General features: G+C 41.5%; 1 protein-coding gene across 6 annotated transcripts in view; it reads right to left on the bottom strand.

Moving 5' to 3' along the window:
• Positions 1 to 446: 446 nt before the first annotated feature.
• The window catches only part of ldb1b (LIM-domain binding 1b), a 40,402-nt gene continuing 22,361 nt past the window's right edge, over positions 447 to 18,487 (bottom strand). For 2 of the 6 annotated variants that reach the window (XM_084044703.1, XM_084044702.1), the window contains exons 2-12: positions 12,245 to 12,347; positions 9,873 to 9,917; positions 7,802 to 7,877; positions 7,412 to 7,514; positions 5,688 to 5,860; positions 5,074 to 5,196; positions 4,901 to 4,984; positions 3,884 to 4,007; positions 3,410 to 3,558; positions 2,155 to 3,021; positions 447 to 2,119 (exon numbers count right to left, since the gene is read on the bottom strand). In XM_084044703.1, the coding sequence (XP_083900829.1) occupies positions 2,791 to 3,021; positions 3,410 to 3,558; positions 3,884 to 4,007; positions 4,901 to 4,984; positions 5,074 to 5,196; positions 5,688 to 5,860; positions 7,412 to 7,514; positions 7,802 to 7,877; positions 9,873 to 9,917; positions 12,245 to 12,347 (1,211 nt within the window). In that variant the 3' untranslated portion in view covers positions 447 to 2,119; positions 2,155 to 2,790. Of the gene's footprint in view, positions 2,120 to 2,154; positions 3,022 to 3,409; positions 3,559 to 3,883; positions 4,008 to 4,900; positions 4,985 to 5,073; positions 5,197 to 5,687; positions 5,861 to 7,411; positions 7,515 to 7,801; positions 7,878 to 9,872; positions 9,918 to 12,244; positions 12,348 to 17,483; positions 17,910 to 18,487 lie in introns of those variants that run through there. The other 4 variants (XM_084044705.1, XM_084044704.1, XM_084044706.1 and 1 more) reach the window with 3 other exon arrangements.

Here is an 18,487-nt window from a genome sequence, read left to right as displayed (position 1 = left end):
AACCTGGGATAAGTGTCCAACTTACATCACTACGAAATAAAATACTTCCATCTCATTTTGACCAAGATTGGAAATACGGTCTCAAGCATTCTTGTCTTATCCCTTTGACTGATGTACAAATATACAGTATGTTCATGTATATGCATTTTGAATCAATTGGTCAATCTAAAATTGCTTATCGTTTGGAGATATCCAAACAACAGACCTATTCACAAAAGCACTACATCCACTCACTGATTTATAATTAGTATCCAGATTGTACATTAAAAAAAAACTAAAATCACAAGCATGTCTATCCAGAAGTTTCCTAGGGCATTGTGGGCATCACTTCCTGTCGATTTGATCACTGAAACCTGATCAAATCGACAGGAAGTGATGCCAAACTATGCCCTATAGGAAACTTGTGGATAAAAATGAAAAAACAAGAATCACAAGCTCTCCAATCATTTAAAGTGAAAATGTATCTTTTATTGGTACCATACATTAATTATCAAGGGCAAAAACTAACCAAATCAAAAAATATATATCAAACAATGATTTTCTACAGGATTTGTAGAGGGTACAAGTCACCATTAAAACACAATCTTAACTGTTCCTGGAAAGTAAACTGCTATGGAAAGGAACGTACATAACAATTACAGAGCTTCATCTTGTATTTACAGAAAGAAAAAAAGAAAAGAAAAAGACTGTACTGCTATCAAATGTGAATCAAACTGAACTTGATGGAAGGCTGGTTTTAGAAGATATTTTGGTGGACTGGTGACGCCACCTTGTGGCTGATGTAAGACTGCACAAAAACGAGGACAAAAGCTACAAGAAATCTGTGATTTCAGCCAGTGATCAAACATGAAATTCATTTATTAGCTAATAAAGTTAACCTTGGCATAAAGTTGAAATTGGCAGTACACCGCATCATGAGAACTGGAAAGATGACAATCATTACATGTGTGTAAGAAACAAGATGTAATAGAGTGAATGTTTGACAATAAATAGAAATTAATGACAAAAGTAAATGGCAACATGCCAAAATTACCTCTCAATGGTGACTGTGTACCCCTGGGGATTTTTGTCATTTAATTTACACAAGTTTTAAAAAAGAGGGAAAGAGGAGAAGCGGGGAAAGAGGAAGGGAGAGGAAAGGAGAAGGGAAGGGGATGGGGTCATGAGTGTTTTTTTCTCTTTTTTTCAATTTTCTTTACATTAGATCAGGATGGCTTTAGGTAAATCTAAGTAAGAATACATTTTTTATTACAGTCAGACAGAACTTTTGCTACTACCTTAAATATACAAGCACAAATACACAAAGTCAAAATCTTCCAAAAAGGAAACAAAAAGAAAAAGACAAAATAAAAACATCCACACTAAAATTATCTCTCTTTTATAAACATAAAAGATAAAAACAATATATTTTTAGAAGGGGGTTGTGGGGAGGGGAGGCATTAAAAGTCCTGTGTTGCTTCCTTGGTCTGTAGCTTTCAATCTTGGTAGAAAATAAAAAATAAAAATAAAAAAGTAACAACTGAAATGAAGGAGTTACGTACAAATTAAAAACATTCTAGGGAAATAGATACTGGTATAAAACTCTTTAAAGGTGTAAGTATGTGAGCGTGTCAGCATGTGTGATTGAATGTTAAATGCTCTATGTCTGTTTAAAAGGATGTACTTGCTGAGAAATCAGAGAGGGTTTGAGCACTAGGATACTAAAAATCCTTCAATTGTTATGTATATGTACGAATGTATGTGTGTGTTATGTATGTGTGGGTTTTAGTGTAAGACGATTTTCTAGTGCCACCATTAGCTTCTCCCTACCAGTGTTTGAGTTGTAATGGATTCTTAACAAAATGAGTCTAAATTCTGGCCCACTCTGCTCTGGCAAAGCTCAGGTATTGGTTTCAGACTGATAAGTTTTCCCTCTGCACGCACGCACACACACGCGCACACACACACACACTACATGACACAACCGTAAACACATTCCCTTTTGCCAGTAACATGGAATAAGCACAGCCTATCTATAAGTGGGGCAGAACCAGAGTTTGGAGCCAGCCGTGTTAAGAGGGCAGGTGAGCCAGCGCCCCCTAAGCAACCAGTCATCACAAAGCCCCACCAACACCATCTCCTACACCCCCCCCCCCCCCCCCCCCCCAGACACACACACATACACCCACCCACACACACACACACACACACACACACACTTAATTAGCTCCATTTCATTTCTCCTCACTCATTTGCTTGCTTTATTGATGTGGCACTGGTATGGAACTACCAATAGATTCTGTTCCCGTGTTTGGAAGAACGCAGGATTGCGACTGAAATCCTGTCACAATCTAAGCCCTGAAGTGATAGTGGTGTGAAACAAGTGGTTCTGGGCAGAGTCAGGATTCAAACAGATGGTTGGTGCATTCAGGTGGGGGGGGGGGGTTCTGTATCCGAGTTGTTGGCCTCTATACGAGCTCCATTCCAATGCCTGTCCAAATCTGTACTCTGGTTCCTGGACAAATGCTTCCCGTGAGATGGGCTGCTGGACATGTGTGTAGGGGTGCGTGGCCGGGCTGAGGAGTGACTTACAGGCCTACACAAGAGTGTGATGTTTTGTTACGGTTGAGGGACTCAGTCTGGGCTCTAAAGCTGTGCCTGTGAGGGGAGAGTGTGGCTCTCGCTCTCCTGATATTTGAATAGGTGGTTCAGGTGGTTTGGGAATTAAGAGTGGAGTGTGTGTTGTTGAGGTTGTGGAACACTGGGCTCCGATGCCTGCCGTATTTGAGCGGGGTTGACTTTATTGGGGCTCTATTGCGATGCCTGTGAGGTGGGGTTGTCGCTCTTGCTCTCCTGGCTACTGGGGGCCTTGTTGTTCCAGGGCGAGTTGGCCCCCAGTGCTGGCGAGTTGTTGAAGCTGTCCTCGTCGTCGATGCCATTGGCCGCGTCGAACTGTGTGTTTTCCAGCCGCGTGATCAGACGCTCGTCCTCATCGCCAAACTCCCCTCCCATCAGAGTGGGCTCACCAACCACCATTACGTCCTGTCAACAAGGGACAAACCATTATTAATCAAGAGGTCGGGTGAAGGAAACAAACTTTGACATCGGCAGAAGCGGTAGGATTGTCACAAAATTGCTTGTCATTGAAGTTAGCAATAATGCAGTACTTATTAGTAATACTTCCATAGTATAGATGTAATATTACTACCGGTATATAATAATGTAGTAATTATTATTACATCATACCAGTATTACAAAAAATGGATAGGGAGCAAATTAAGCTCATCCAGAGTGTCTGCTTTAACACACATAAAAAGGCATGAAACTGTAAAATGTGCCGATTTCAAAGACATTTTCTGGGGTGGGGTATAATATTGGGGTGGGGTATAATATTGGGGTCCGGCCACTAGGTGGAGCTGGAATAACTCACAGGGACCTGGCTGGACAGGGGGAAGCCGCTGGCTGGACTCTTCTTCTTGCTGTTACTGTTGGTGTTGTTGCCTCCTCCTCCACTGATGGTGCTGCCTCCAGACATCTTACGCTTCCGTCTCTTGTTGGCGGGCTGTCTGGCGGGCTCAGCTGCACAGGGAGGGAGGGGGGAACGGGGGGTGTTAGGAAATACCTCAACAGGGTGGGGACCAGTGTTTGTTGTTTGTGCGAGAGCTCAGGGAGGGAGTTTGTGAGCAGCACGGTTGTATTAAGAGTCAGAGAGAGAGAGAGAGAGAGAGAGAGAGAGCGAGCGAGCGAGAGACACACAGTGACACAGTAAAATCATCAGTGTTAGCAAAAATAATTACCCAAATGAACTCCATTTCTACACTCAGATTTAAATTACCATTGGGTATCTTACTGTGTGGTGAGTGAGTGTTCATGTGTAAGTGTGTGAATTTGCAGGTGCACCCACCTGGTGGGGCCACCATCCTCTGCCATTTCTGGAAAAGGCAGGTCTTGAGGCAGTCTCTGGGACTCAGGCTATACGTCTTATGTCTGGACATGAGCTCCTGCATGGGCTCCAGAATCACACACAGCTGGAAAGAGGGACAAAAAACACAAGACATTGTTATTAGTGAATAATGCAAATGTTATACTTTGTCAAAGGTTATGCTAAAAGGATAACACAAAAATCCCCAGGGACTTGTTTCCATTGTGGTCCATTGTACTCAAGTCATCAGTAATATGATACATACAATACATATCGGTAAAATCATCAAAATGTATGATTACAGAGAAAGGTGGGGTGGGGCAGGGGGCAGAGGATACTACCAAGGTGTTCAAAGGTGTTAAACTAAGCCAAATTGTATTTTAAGGTCAACCATTTCTTTAGGTTAGTTTTGAGTTTGGGTCCGGAGACGAGATCTTTAATGGGTTTTGAGATTGGTCAAATGAATAACGAGTCTCCTGACAATCACAATTTCCAAATTGAAGAAACAGCCAATAGCATGAGTGAGAACAGTGTTTTTGATTGCTACCTTATATCTGAAGTGACTCTGTGTTCTTTCTTTTACTGTATTTGTGTACCGCTTTTTCAAGGTTAAGGTTAAGTAATTTACAAAACAAGATAGAAATTACAGCAGCATAAAACATGGAAGAGATCAAATTAATACATTAATATCAAATAAAAACAAGTAAAAATAGTACAAAAGGAGATAAGCCAGGACAAAAGAGAGAGAGAGATGAGAAATATGCACCATGTAAAGGCCTTCATATAAAAGGGCCTTTCAGAAGTGATTTAATAGACGTCAATGACTTGGCAAGCCTGAAATCCTCAGGCAGAGCATTCCAAACATAGTTGAGAGTGAAGGTGGTGTATGTACTATGACGTGTGTGTGTGTGTGTGTGTGTGTGTGTGTGTGTGTGTGTGTGTGTGTGTGTGTGTGTGTGTGTGTGTGTGTGTGTGTGTGTGTGTGTGTGTGTTACTCACTCGGAGGTAGTTGAGGGTAGAGTTGGACAGGCCACATCTGGTGATGTTTTTAGACAGCTGGTCCAACATCTGGGGGTCTTGGGCCTGAGACAACAGTCAAAGAACACAGGTCAAAACGTTGATACACATGTATAAGATACGCACATACACACACTGCTGTTATGTCCACTCACGTGCATGGCCAGTATACTGCGGGGGATGAGTTCACGATGCTGTCTGATGCTGAAGTGCCATGTCTTTATCCTCATCATGTCGTCAAACATGAACTCCAGGTACAGGCGACCCTCCACACACACCTACGCCAGAGCAAAAGGGCAGAGGTCAAAAAGAATAAATTCATGACCCCAGTTAGGCGTGACAATAACATTAACAATGGATGATCAGATTGTAATCACATCTAATTAATAACCGAATTCAGGCATTCATGTACCCACGGTGCACTTGAGTTTCTGCTAATCTCTGGAGGTCAGAAACTCTTTTATACGCTCCATACATAGTGTAAATGTAACGCAACTCCAATCAACATGCTACAACACTATGAATACTAACAACACAGCAATTACACAGGTTATACTTCTGTGATACCAATACAATTTACAGGATAATGATGGTAGGAAACATTTTGTCCGAGCATTATTTATGAATTATATACTGTATTCATGTGCTTGACACGTTCCAGAGGTTTTAGGATTCAGTTATCCTAAAACCTTAGATAGAGTTAGATAGAGTACCTATCTGAGGCTAAAATGATAATGGTCAGTCTGTTGCTAAATGCTGTGGTACACACCTGTGTGAACATGGGCTTGCCATTCTGGGTGACCATGGTACACTGGTCACAGTCAAGGGAGACAAAGTTGTTGTGGAAGGACTCCTTGGGGTGTTTCAGCACATAGTAGAGCTCAGTGGCACCCCCTTCAAATATACTCCGGAAATACCTTGGAATCAACGTCCGGCCAATCGCTGCGAGGGGAGAACACAGGAAGTGGGAGAAGAGAATGTTATTTGTAATGAGTCGTTTTCTTGTCTTTATTGGGTATGAGAAGCTGAGGGGAACAAGGAAGGAAGGGACTGGATGTGTTTACTGATACATAGAGATAAGAATACGGAATTCAATAACAATACTGTTACAAAAAATCTTGTCAGCTTAGAGAGATGTAAGACAAACAGGTTAAGTAGTAAAGCTTAGTTTGAACATACTTTAGAATTTGGTCAGAGTTTACTGGAAACTATCAGTTTAAGGGCTGCACTTAGTTGAAACTGTTCCAACGTAGGAATAAGTTACAACTTAAATCGTACACCTAGTCCTTAGTAGATGTAAAGTCATCCATAAAATAGGGTTTGAGGTGGCAAGTCTTTTTGAAAGGTGGGTCTTGGAGGATGAGGAGGAGTGAATTATACAGAATGCATCAGCAATGTGTTCTCCGTGACAGATTACAAATGATGTTGGCCTACTGGCAGCAGACTTGCAACATGACACGGACAGAAATGGGGCTCTCGTCTCAGTCCTGCCCTACAAATGTCTCCAAGAGACAATTATTGATCAGGTTGTTAGGTTGTCGACAAGTTGTAGCTTACAAAATAACATTACATTGGAAAACAATAAACGGTGATTGAAAACACAACAAACACTATGAGAGGCAACTAACTTCGTTCATTTGGTTAGTGTTAATGAAACATGCTCTAATTAACGCCCTAATTTGCACTAAGTAAAGTAGGCAGCAACCTTATCCCAGATTGATACGCGCCAACTGTTTACATTCTGTTTGTGTGATTTAATAAGACGGTAATGTACAATGCATCAGTAGACAGAAACAGAATATGTAATTATTTTGTGCAACAACATTTTGATTAGTGTAGACTTCACGGCAGTATAGCTACGATGAATCTGAGATCTGCGTTGTGCAACCAAACATCAACACTGCTTCAGTAACAAACAAACTCATTTCAACATATTGTTTACCATGGACTTTGCACCCTAATTTAAGATAGAACTTGCACAGAGTTGGTGCAACAGCTCCGGGTGTTTTGCGGTGGGTTGAGTGAGGGTTTCCTCTTAACAACCCCTCCCGCTCACTCAGATCAGCTAACACAGGGAAGCTGTCAGAACCTTTCCTAAAACATCTCAACACAACGTTCCACACGTCCCCGACTCCTTTCCTTTCTGGCTCCTAAACTGTGGAATGAACTCCCCATTTCAGTTAGAACTGCAGACTCACTCCCAATCTTCCGCCGTAGTCTGAAGACTCACCTCTTCAGACTCCACCGTAGCAGATGCCATGTCATTTGTAGACCTGGCATCCTATAGTCTGTATAGTTTCAATGTACAGATTATAGATTTGTTTTTATATTATACTGCTTAGACTGACGATAGGTTCTTGGTTTACCTATGATCCTAGATTACTATTTCTATGCATTTGATTTGGTATTACCTTGTGTTTTCCTTGCTTACTGTAAATCGCTCTGGATTCAGTAAATTATGTACAAGCAGTGGAAGAACTGTGTGTGTCTTACTGTAGCGTTTGGGCCCGTCCTCCAGGCAGAATGTGATGGTCAACATGGCGTCATCTTCAAAGAATTCTGTAGTGAAGGCATCCCACCACAGGTTGTCACACTCCTACACAGAGACAAAGAGACAGTAAGACATTAAAACTCATTCAAAACATACCCTGTTGACACCCATTTTTTGGTGGTTGCGTCACCTTTAATGGTATTGATAAGAGATTTCAAGCTTTCTTCTTGTGTATGGGAATATTCTGAGAGAACGTTGCATGATATGATATTAAAAACATTGTTTTACCACTAGTAAATTAATTGAATTTTAAGTATCAAAATCAAATCAGTGTTGAAAATGTTTGATGCTGATAGCCACCGCTAACTGAGCAAGTGTATGTGTATTTGTACCTCTGTCCAGTTCTGTAGCCGTTTGTTAAGCTCAAATATTCTGTAGTCTGTCTGGTTGCCGTATGGTGTGTGCCGGCTGGGATACCGTAGATGGAGGAATAGAAAGGATGACAAAAAAGGAGACAAAAGGAAATGAAGGGGTTAATTGAATTGCTCCTTATATACCATACTGCCTGTTCAAGGTTCAGTTCAGTTCATTTTTATTTTCGGATATTGGACACATAACACAAAAAGGGTACAGCATTTGGTCAATTGCCAGTGATTCACATGCTGCTGCTACTGCAGCATTGTCCAAGTGCCCGAAAAAGGGATAGGGAGAAGCATTGAGCTTGTCGGGCCCTACCCCTGGTCTATATTACCTTTTGAAAAGAACAGCACGCCTCATGGCACTACTATTTACATACATACATACATATACTGACATATATTATATCCATATACACATATACCTTCACATCTACATACATACGCCCACATACACACCTACCCATATATACATACAGACATTTACATTATCTACTTGGTGCTATAACATGTGGTACTGGAGTATATACAAATATAAAGAGCAATAATATAATAATCCATAAAATATTGAATATAGAAACCATATTATTACATCATTATTTTTATTGGGGTTAAGATGGCAAAGAGCAGCCCATAGTATAATGTAACATAACTTGGTATATTTTATATAGTATAATATGGTATTTATGGGATAATAAATGTAATGTAATGATCCATATATTATTGTGTGATATAGTATGTATATAATATGACATATAGTATATATAATATAGTATAATTCATAATGCAATATAATAATCCTTTACAAGGTAGGATCGTTGCCACTCTGTTCTGTCTATAAAAAAGGTACAGAGAAGAAATGGTGAGTCGTTTTCATGCCATCTTGAACCGGCCAGGGACAGTAAAAATGCTGAATCGACATCTGCTGGCTGTCTGTGTAGAGCGGAGAAGGTAAAACATCCGCACACTGGTTTAAAGCTCACTCGCACACTCTAAAGCAATTCGTTCTTATAGGTCTTCATCAGGCAAAAAAATGTTTTACCTGATGAATACCTATGAGGTCGAAACGTTGCGCCATTAATAAAATATGTTTTGGGTGCTTTAAACCAATGTGTGGATGTTTTACCTTCTCCTTATTCTTGCCTTGATGTCCAGCATTTGGCCTAAATACAGGTACAAGATGTGATTGTGCAGACAATCTCCTGTGTCTGTGTAGAGCGAACAACCAGCATGATGGTACAGGGGTGTGTAGTGTAAGGCCGCCCTACGCACCTTTCTGCCTTGAACCTCTCCCTGCTTCTCTTTAATAAAAAGGTATCCAAAATAAAAATATTTCCTATTCCATCAATGCAACATTACATAATAACATGTCCCACCCGCTCTCTAGCACACACGTCACTTAGCTTTTTGACAGCAACTTGAACTGAGTGGGTTATACAACTTAGAAATGCTCTTATTATTTGGAAAAACAGCTATTATGCTGCTCGGAAAAGGAAAATGCTTTACTGTCTGCTACGTTGTCAGTTCATTTCATCAGTCCATTTTCTGTTGGTATTTTGCAAAAAAAAAATGTGCAGGCTATAGTTGTAAACGTAGAGAATGTACCATCAACTGCTTTCAAATGCTGACGCTGCTGTGTAACAGGTCACACCTCTGCTCCAAAAAGCTGGCATGCAATGTGTAAAGCGCACACTGGGTAGGCTTTACTATAGCTCTATTAGGTTCTGTGTAGAAAGGCAAAGCTGGGATTAAAGGTGCCTCTTGGCATGCCAATATTGCATGATCAAGTATCTACTGAAACCAAACTATTCCGTTCAAGACATTTGCCAAATTCAACAAACAGTAGTGATTTCAACACTTTTAAGAACATTACTTCCCCCAGTTTCAGCCTTATCCTGGATAAAAGCAAAATTCTCTCTTGACAGTAAGATAAGAACCCAATTTGCCTAAGCCTTATCTGTTCTTGCGGTATTGCCTTTCCCCGTTCACACCTCAGTAAAAGACACTGGAGAGTAATCTACAATAAAGTAATGTAAAGTGGTTTTACCCTATTCCAGGCTCCAGGTAGGTGGGAGGGTACATCGGGGTGGGACTGGACAAACGACAATCACAGAGAGAAATTGTTAAACTAAGAGAAAGAAATTATTGGACAAATATATATTAGCGCTGTGGCACTCATGGTTGATAATTTGATTTAAAAAACTTGCATTCGGTCAACACAGCAACCGTGGTGGCCATGTTTGACACAATGAGTTCCTTAAAATAGAGTTGAAAAGACACATATGTTTTTCACACTTTTAGAGCATGTCCATGGTCAAAATCAGTGGTGCACTGGACGCTTCACGCGACACCACGGCATGGGGGCATTCTTTTTTTCACGCACAGGTTCGGTACGGATGTACACGCTCGTCCACGCTATAACGCATCCACGCTAGAACGCGTCCCCCATCGATTCATGAGCCACAGTCAAGTACCCAAATGGCTACTTTGCATAACAGGTTTACAAGTGAGTGGGCAAATGCATCCTCACTCCTCGCATACACAGTAAGCAACACTGAATGGCTTCAGTAGCCGCTGCTGCCAGTGTCCTATCTGCACGCAACAATGCCTCAGCCACCCTCGAAGAAGAGAAAGATACTTGTTCAAAGCAAACTTTTAGTTTCAGCTCCTATAATTCAAGGCATTCCTTAAATTATTTGTATTAGTTTAAAAAGACTAAAACTAAGCTAAAAACTAGTCATTTCCTATACAAACATGTTTCTTACTTCAAGGTAAAGTAAAATGCGGAAGATGCGCGCGTGGCGTGTGTGTGACGTCATAAAAATATGTTTCGCCCCCAAAAAAATATCACTATTACACCTCTGGTCATAATGGAGATATAAAATAGATTCAAAAACAGAAAGGAAAAAAATCTAATGTTAACCACTTAAACCCCATATAGTTGAGTGGAGTCCCCCAGGGCTCTATGCTAGTGTATTTTCTGTTTTCTGTTTTCTGTTTGTGGGGAAGCTTGACGAGCTTGTCGATCTGCTATTTTCTGCAAAAGCTTTCCCCCCAATACGGATGCTGGGGTTTAAGTGGTTAATTGCTCCTGTCAAACTGCAATGTGTGATTATTACATTAGCATGTCCGCATGAATAATCATCAACTAACCAAATTCCACCAATAAAATCGTGAATCATTATTTCATTCACCTGTGTGATTCCCATAACTCAATGTTCCTCTACACACAGCTAATTCGTAATGGAGAGCATCGGAGACACTACAGGACTGCTACTCTGTTCTGAATCTAATTCAAGATTACGACCGGACAGTGCATTACAAACGTTCTCATTTTAAACAGCACACTTAAAATATGTATCTTAAAACATTTAAGGTGAGAAATGGGCAATGCAGGAACACACAGTAAACATGATTCGGCACTGCTCTCATCTCATAGTCTCTGACAACGTAGTCGCATTTAGATCCCATATCATGAGGGGAAGGGATGGTCAGCTGAGACTGTGATTGGCTGAGACACCAGCCTCTGTTTTACCAAGAAATATCAATAAAAGGTAGCAAAAAAGCCATCACAGCTTGACTTTAAGATACGTAGCAAGTTCGCTCATGGTGACAGTTCAGTGCACGGTGGTCCTTTTCTTTCCACTAATTGATCAGCTATGGTCGTATCAGGCGGCCTCAGGGTATATAAGTTATCAACCCAAGGGGTTATCGAATATCACCCTCTTGGGGCAAATAAAGACTGAGTATGTCATAAAGTACCCACAGAAAATGACAAAATGCATACATGATAAATATACATCCTCTGCCAGATCCCTCCCAGCTCCCAGTCATAAAAGCTAAGTAGGTACTGCAGGCCTAAAAAAAATCTGTACTATACATACATTTCAATAAAAAGGAAAAATTGTAGAATAGTCTGCCTGCTGAAACAATAAATCTTCTGTATCATGTGGTTATTTATATTTAATTGTATGGCCCTGCATCAAGATGTGAACTGTCCTAGCAATAAACACTGTTGTGTAAGCGACAGTGTTACTAACGTAACAATACAGACTGCATGTAGCAGTAACAAGGCAACTCCTTTCCAGAGAGCCTGGTTGCTCCATTTCCTGCTCAACAGATTGGACCATAGAGGACGACTCGGATGAGTGCATCTCTACAGCTTATGTCTAATTTATACTTAGTCGCGTATGGATGTCGCATGCTGAAAATATCAGATCTACAAGCTTGTAGATCCTACAAGCTTGTAGATCACACAACTACATATGACTCAGGCACATACACCAAATTCACTGTTGGGCGCACACACACACACACACACACACACACACACACACACACACACAAACACACACACACACACACACACACACACACACACCAACTCCATCACAGCGACAAACAGAGTTTGAAACTCACCCCACGTCTCTGTCCAGCATGGTGCCCGGGTGGAAGGGGGGGAAAGCGCTACCGTTGGGGGGCTCCTTGGGGGAGTACAGCTTGAACGACTTGGACGAACAGCCTGGAGGAGTGAGAGAGAGGACAGGTTCAATATTCACCTCATTACCATATCACACTTTACATTTACATTAGCGGTACCCTGCTGACACTCCTATCCAGAGGCTCTTGTAACAAGGGCATCTGTATAATACACTTTAAGTGTGGAGGACAGGGAAGGGCAGACTCAACATTCAGAGTAATGAAGGCGCCTGCCAGTGCCCAAGTTCCCAGCAATTCATTGTAATAATAATACATTCTCATTTCAATAGGCGCCTGGGTGGTACAGGGGTGAAGTACCCGCCCGCTACGGTTCAATTCCTCCGGCTTGGCCGGGTGCTCCATCACACACAATTGGCTGTGTTCGTGGGTGGGAAGCCGGCAGGGGTTTGTGTTCTTTGTTGCTGCACTAGCGACTCCTACAGGTTGGTCGGAGTGCCTGTTTAGCAGGGAGCAGAACTGGGAGAATAACATATTCCTCTGCACACATTACGCTCTCCCGGTGAAAACTCCTGTCAGGTGAAACGAAGCAGCTGGTGGTGACTCCATGTGTATCAGAGGAGACATGTGTTTATCTATATAGCCATCTATTCTACACCATCCCCAGACCAACACATGGGACTTTTACTTAGCAGCAGCAGGGACCGAGTTGTAGTTCATTGCTCGGGTGGAATTGGCACAAATAGAAAACGATATAGAGCTTTGGGTATTCAAAAGCAGTATAAGTGTATACAAGAATAAACAAGGCAGAAAAGATGAAAACGCCAATGAATAAAAAAGCTGTACATAAGCAGAGAACAAGCAACAGAGCAACAAATCATACTTGAAATTATAGCCATGACATACAATTGTCACTCGCAGTAAAAAAGTTCATCTTCAAGGAGCAACACGGTCGTACGATGAAGTAAGAATTACGGTAGGCTGACGTATAAAAATGTTTACTCTCCTCACAGTGAAGACTGCATCTCTCCAATTTCAGTTCCACCTTGTTACTCAATCATTTGCATCTGTTGTGCTTTCTACCTAACTCTACTTATATGACTATTTACCTTGTTTATTGACTAGAGTTCATGCTTACTTAGGTTATCGCGATCTCGCACTTACAAGTTGCTCTGGATAAACGTACGCTAACACCTAAATTGTAAATTGCTAGCAACCTGTCTGAGTATGCTTACAAAAAGATGGGGAGACAAAAAGACACAAAGCTGTAAACCCAATTTACACTTGATCACACATTAGTCTTGCTTGCTAAACTTGATTCTTGCGTGATCAGTCAACTTTTAGGTACTTTTATTTAGTGATTTATTATTTCAACACAATATTTATATTGTATCTCTTATTTTTCTTACATCCAGTATTATTACTTTTGCAGAAAATGCCACAACATTTTGCTGCTTCTGTATGTAGCTGTATGAGCTGTACCTGTATGAGTGAGTGACAAATAAAACCCTTGTCTTGAATCTAGTATCTTGCACAAGGGCACTAACGGATATAACAGGACTGTTGGCCATACTTACTAGTGTGAGCACTGAGCATCGAACCTGTGACCTTTCAATGAAAGGAACCCTAACCGTAACCCCTGGGTCATCCTGCGGTCACTGCTGTTTGTCATGTAAAGAGGGGGCTTTGCATAGAGCTGGGATTGAACATGCAGTGTTCCCGATACAAGACACTTGTGTAAATGTAGCCCTGCTGTTCTGCAATTTTTCCTTGTATCATATGTGGTCCTAGCAGCCGGCCAGTGTGGCCCAGTTTCAGCTGGCTGCTCTCAGTGACTGGTCAGCAGCAGCGTTGGTCTGGCCTACTCGCATGAAGGTGGAGAAAAACAATGAGAGAACATAGAGGGGGTTCTCCTTTTTAACATGGTCTGCTGCTAAACAGAAAGACAGCTTCACTCTCACATTGCTCCACTTAAATGTCCATAAAGAACATGAAGTCACGCTCTATGTCCTGAATACCAAAAGCCCCAACACTTTTTTTTTCACATACAAAACACACACACACACACACACACACACACACACACACACACACACACACACAGGCCCACTACATAGACAGACACAACACAGCCGCCCCCTGCTCTTCTCTAATTGGCCAGCTCTATCATAAAGGCCATCCAGGCGTGGCGGCCATGAGGTCACGACCTCTACCGTCGCCCTGGCGATGCCCCGCCTCATTAATGTCCCTTCTCTGTCTCGTCTCTGCATATTAAACATCTCACTGACATGACACGTGTGTGTGTGTCTGTGCTATGTGTGTCACAGACAGGATACAGAAATTCGAAGTCCTTTGGGTTACAATCTTTCTGTAATTACCATCCAATTTTGAAATAAACACAGATTTTTCAGTTGCAGGTGAGATATCAGAACTTGGTAGCATAATGAATAGAGGAGTGGTGACTAAATTAAGGACATTACAGCAAAGTGATGAAGTCTATGGCCTCTCTTTATTCTACTGAATGACAGAAGGTAAATATAAACAAATTCTATAGAGTAGCTTTTATAAACGCATTTTTTGTTGGTTACACTCAGCACAGAGGCTAAGAAGGCCAGACGGATACAAAAGTTACATGGCCAAGCTCGGACAGACACGTGCCCATCATGGCATGCACACGCTCACACACATCCAGCCAGTCAACCAGCCACAAACAATATAACCATAAATCTCTCCATCAAAGGGACATGGGTGGGGTGAAAAGGGTTATAACTCACTCAACTTCAGACAAATGCACATATGTGTGTGTGTGTGTGTGTGTGTGTGTGTGTGTGTGTGTGTGTGTGTGTGTGTGTGTGTGTGTGTGTGTGTGTGTGTGTGTGTGTGTGTGTGTGTACTGCGTGGACACACATTCACACAAAGCTTGGTCTCATAAAAGAATCACAACCCCCCCTCTTAACAGTCACTTCAAAATAAGCTATTTCTCCTGTATGCTGCTGAGGACTCCTTGCTGTGCAATATTTCTGTCTCATTATGAACTGACTGTGATTGAATTAGTGGTAATTTTAGTATTGTAGTATTTTAGCACTAGGAGTAGTTTTAGATTATAGTAAGCCAGTGGAACGGAATTTGGTTCAGTTATCCATCTATCTATCAAGGAAAAACAATCCCGTCACACACACAAAGACATTGCTTATATAGATGAATTGGAGAGGAAACAAATAACTTTAGCAGCTGCTGAACTAATGGATTCAGAAAGGTGCCATATATTATCAGGACATTGGTTTCAACAATAATGAGCATTAAAATTTGCAACATGTTAATGTAGTGTTATGTTAGATCAAGTGCTTCTTGTCTATAATGAGCTTTGCCAAAAATATGTGCATGGAGTTGACAGGATGGCAGGATGACTCAATAGAGAGGCAACTAAATACATTGCGATTAAAGTAGTAGTTGTAGTATTCAGAGAAACTGTGTCAATATTGTTCATTAAAGTCCTAGGTTCAGACCTAATAGTAAATATTATCATTCCATGCCATAGTCTTGACTCTTTTTCTGCCAAAGTTATGGGTTCTTCAAGACTTGGTTAGCTCCACAATTTGAATGTGGTACCAACTCTGCCTGTGTAGGGATCTGTTTGCCAACAGAACCACACATTCAAAAACACGCTTTGATATAAAAGCATCCGTCTGCTTATTTTATGCTAATGTAATCATTACATAATTATAGAGTATGGGGCAAAGACACAAACTAAGTTTGTTCGAGCAAACAAGCGGCAAGGCCGCGCCACTGTGGAGCCATTCATTTTAAGCATACTGTACCCTTTACTTAGGATAAAAACAAAGTTGTTTACTGGGGGGAGCCATAAGCAATAATGGCTGCATCATCAGCAAAGGGAAATAAGCGGAAGGAGGGGGGCAGATAAATAAATAAACAATCAATGGTGATGGTGTCCATTAGTTGTTGAGAGCTCCATTAGCTCCTCTTTGCTCCCTGCTGGTGGTTAATGACAGGCCGTCACAATCACATCAGCTAGACCCCACTTCCTCTATTAGGAATAATACACACGCACTTACACATACATACTCTCAACAACAAACACATACGGGAAGCCGTGAATCTACTTGAGATCCCTTTCCAAAATTCCTCAACCCTGGCATATGTCCTCAAACAACATCTGTCCATCTGTCCATCACACACACACAACACCAACCCTAAAGCAGAGGCCTAAAGGGTCACTTAAATCTTAATCTACATATGCTTAAATCCTTCAAATTATAATAGCACATTTCCCAAAGATATAGATTCATCTATACAAGTAGTTGCTCATGCAAAAGCACCAAACCAAAAAGTCACACATGTTTCATAGTGTTTTTACATCATCAGGTAGTAAATATAAACTACTTGTGTATCTCTCCCCATCTATATCTGTGTTTATCTATTTTGATCACAGAAGCACTAAGCCTAATGTGAGATCCATGGATCCCCAAACCAGCCTCAAACTCTTCAGCTCTAGTCTCAGTCAGACCAACCTGTCCTGACCTGTACTAGTACCAAACAGATTTACAGTTTACACCACCATGATTATGAGGATCCCCTCATCCAATGGGACAACCACATAACACTCAACCATTCACATTTCAAGAGAGCTGTGATTGTTATGTTATTATTATGATTTATGCATTATTAAGATGATCTGTTAAGCCGAAGTATGAGGAGGACACCACAACACTACAGCAATATCTCACAATAGCAATTTCAATGGCTAGCAAGTTTATGATGCTAACCCCCTTAGCTACATGCTAACGCAGCTACAGAACAGGTGATGGGGCTGTGGTGATGATGGAGAAACACAGAGGTAACGTCGATCACGGCGCGACTGTCATCGGAAGACAAACACACGCGATTAATCAACAATAACACAAACAACCTGTAAAATGCTGACTGTATATTTGCCCTGTGGGCCTCCCTCCGATGCCCACAGCGCTAGCTGAAGAAGCTAACGTTAGCATCAATCCCCAATAGCCCCCACTGGTATGTAGTTAGCCCAGTGTTAGCTGTGTTGCTAACATCCTGGCGTTAAAAGCTATGTTTAAAGAGCTAAAAGCGGTTGAAATAACACCCACACAGACCCACGGATCGTAAACAAACACACATGTGATGCCTATCGAAAGTCGTGGGGGAATCAACCGGCGCCTTCGGTGCAGAAAACCCGTCCCTTTACCTGCTTTAAAGAAGAAGCCCAATCAGAAGATTGATGTTTACAGATCCGTGATGATAGACGGTGTGTGTGTGTAAGTGAGTGTGTAGTGTGTGTGTATGTGTACGCTCCTTGCGTAGAAAGCGGTGGTCAGGCCCACTGTGCGGTGGTTGGCTGGTCGAGATGCACAACCCCAATACGTCCCACTACACACCGAAGTGGAATTAAAAAGATCTTCCCACTAGTCTCCACGGTGGAGGAGGAGAGCGGGGTGAAAGAATAGGAGAACCCGGAGATTATTATTGTGTTTTTGTCCCGCATGAGGAGGCCTTGTTGTGTCAGTAGACTCACTGCAGCCCGCTGTGGGTTTACATACGGACCCCGATGAGCCCTTTGTTCACTAGAGGACATGAACAATAGCTGTAGGCCCTCCTCTCCCTCTCCTCTCCTCCTCCCCTCCCTCCGCAATGCATTTTGCTCCTGTCTTCCTCTCTGTCGCTGGAAGGGGCGCCCTCTCCTCTCCAGTGGTGGTAAAAGTACTCATTTTTTTTGTACTTAAGTAAAAGTATCGATACTGCAATGTATTTATACTCTGTTGCAAGTAAAAGTCTGGAATTCAAAATGTACTTGAGTAAAAGGACAAAAGTGTTGGCATCAAATTGTACTCAAAGTACCACAAGTAAAAGTACTCATTATGCTGTCTGTTTTGTGTTTATGTCTGTTTGTTTTTTGTTTAAAAAAAGGAAGCTATCCATGTCTGAACAGAAATGTATAAACATAACCTGTGCTTCACAATAAAAAAGATTTGAAACAAAAGTACTCATTATGCAGAATGTCCCATTTCACAAGTTTTCAAATGTATCATTTTTATTTTTAAATAGCAGATCTACAAGCTCGCGTTGTGAGCTATGAGTTTGTAGATCGGCTATTTTCAAATAGCCAAAGTTTAAATAGCTGAAGTGGTTCATGTATGTTTTGTAATAATAATCCAAATCTACAAAGTAACTAGTGACTAAAGTCTTCTAATA

This window comes from Gymnoscopelus microlampas (genome assembly GCF_963454915.1).
Source record: "Gymnoscopelus microlampas genome assembly, chromosome: 2".
Lineage (NCBI taxonomy): Eukaryota > Metazoa > Chordata > Actinopteri > Myctophiformes > Myctophidae > Gymnoscopelus > Gymnoscopelus microlampas.
Note: the sequence above shows the minus strand (reverse complement) of the source record. Positions and strands in the feature narration are given on the sequence as shown.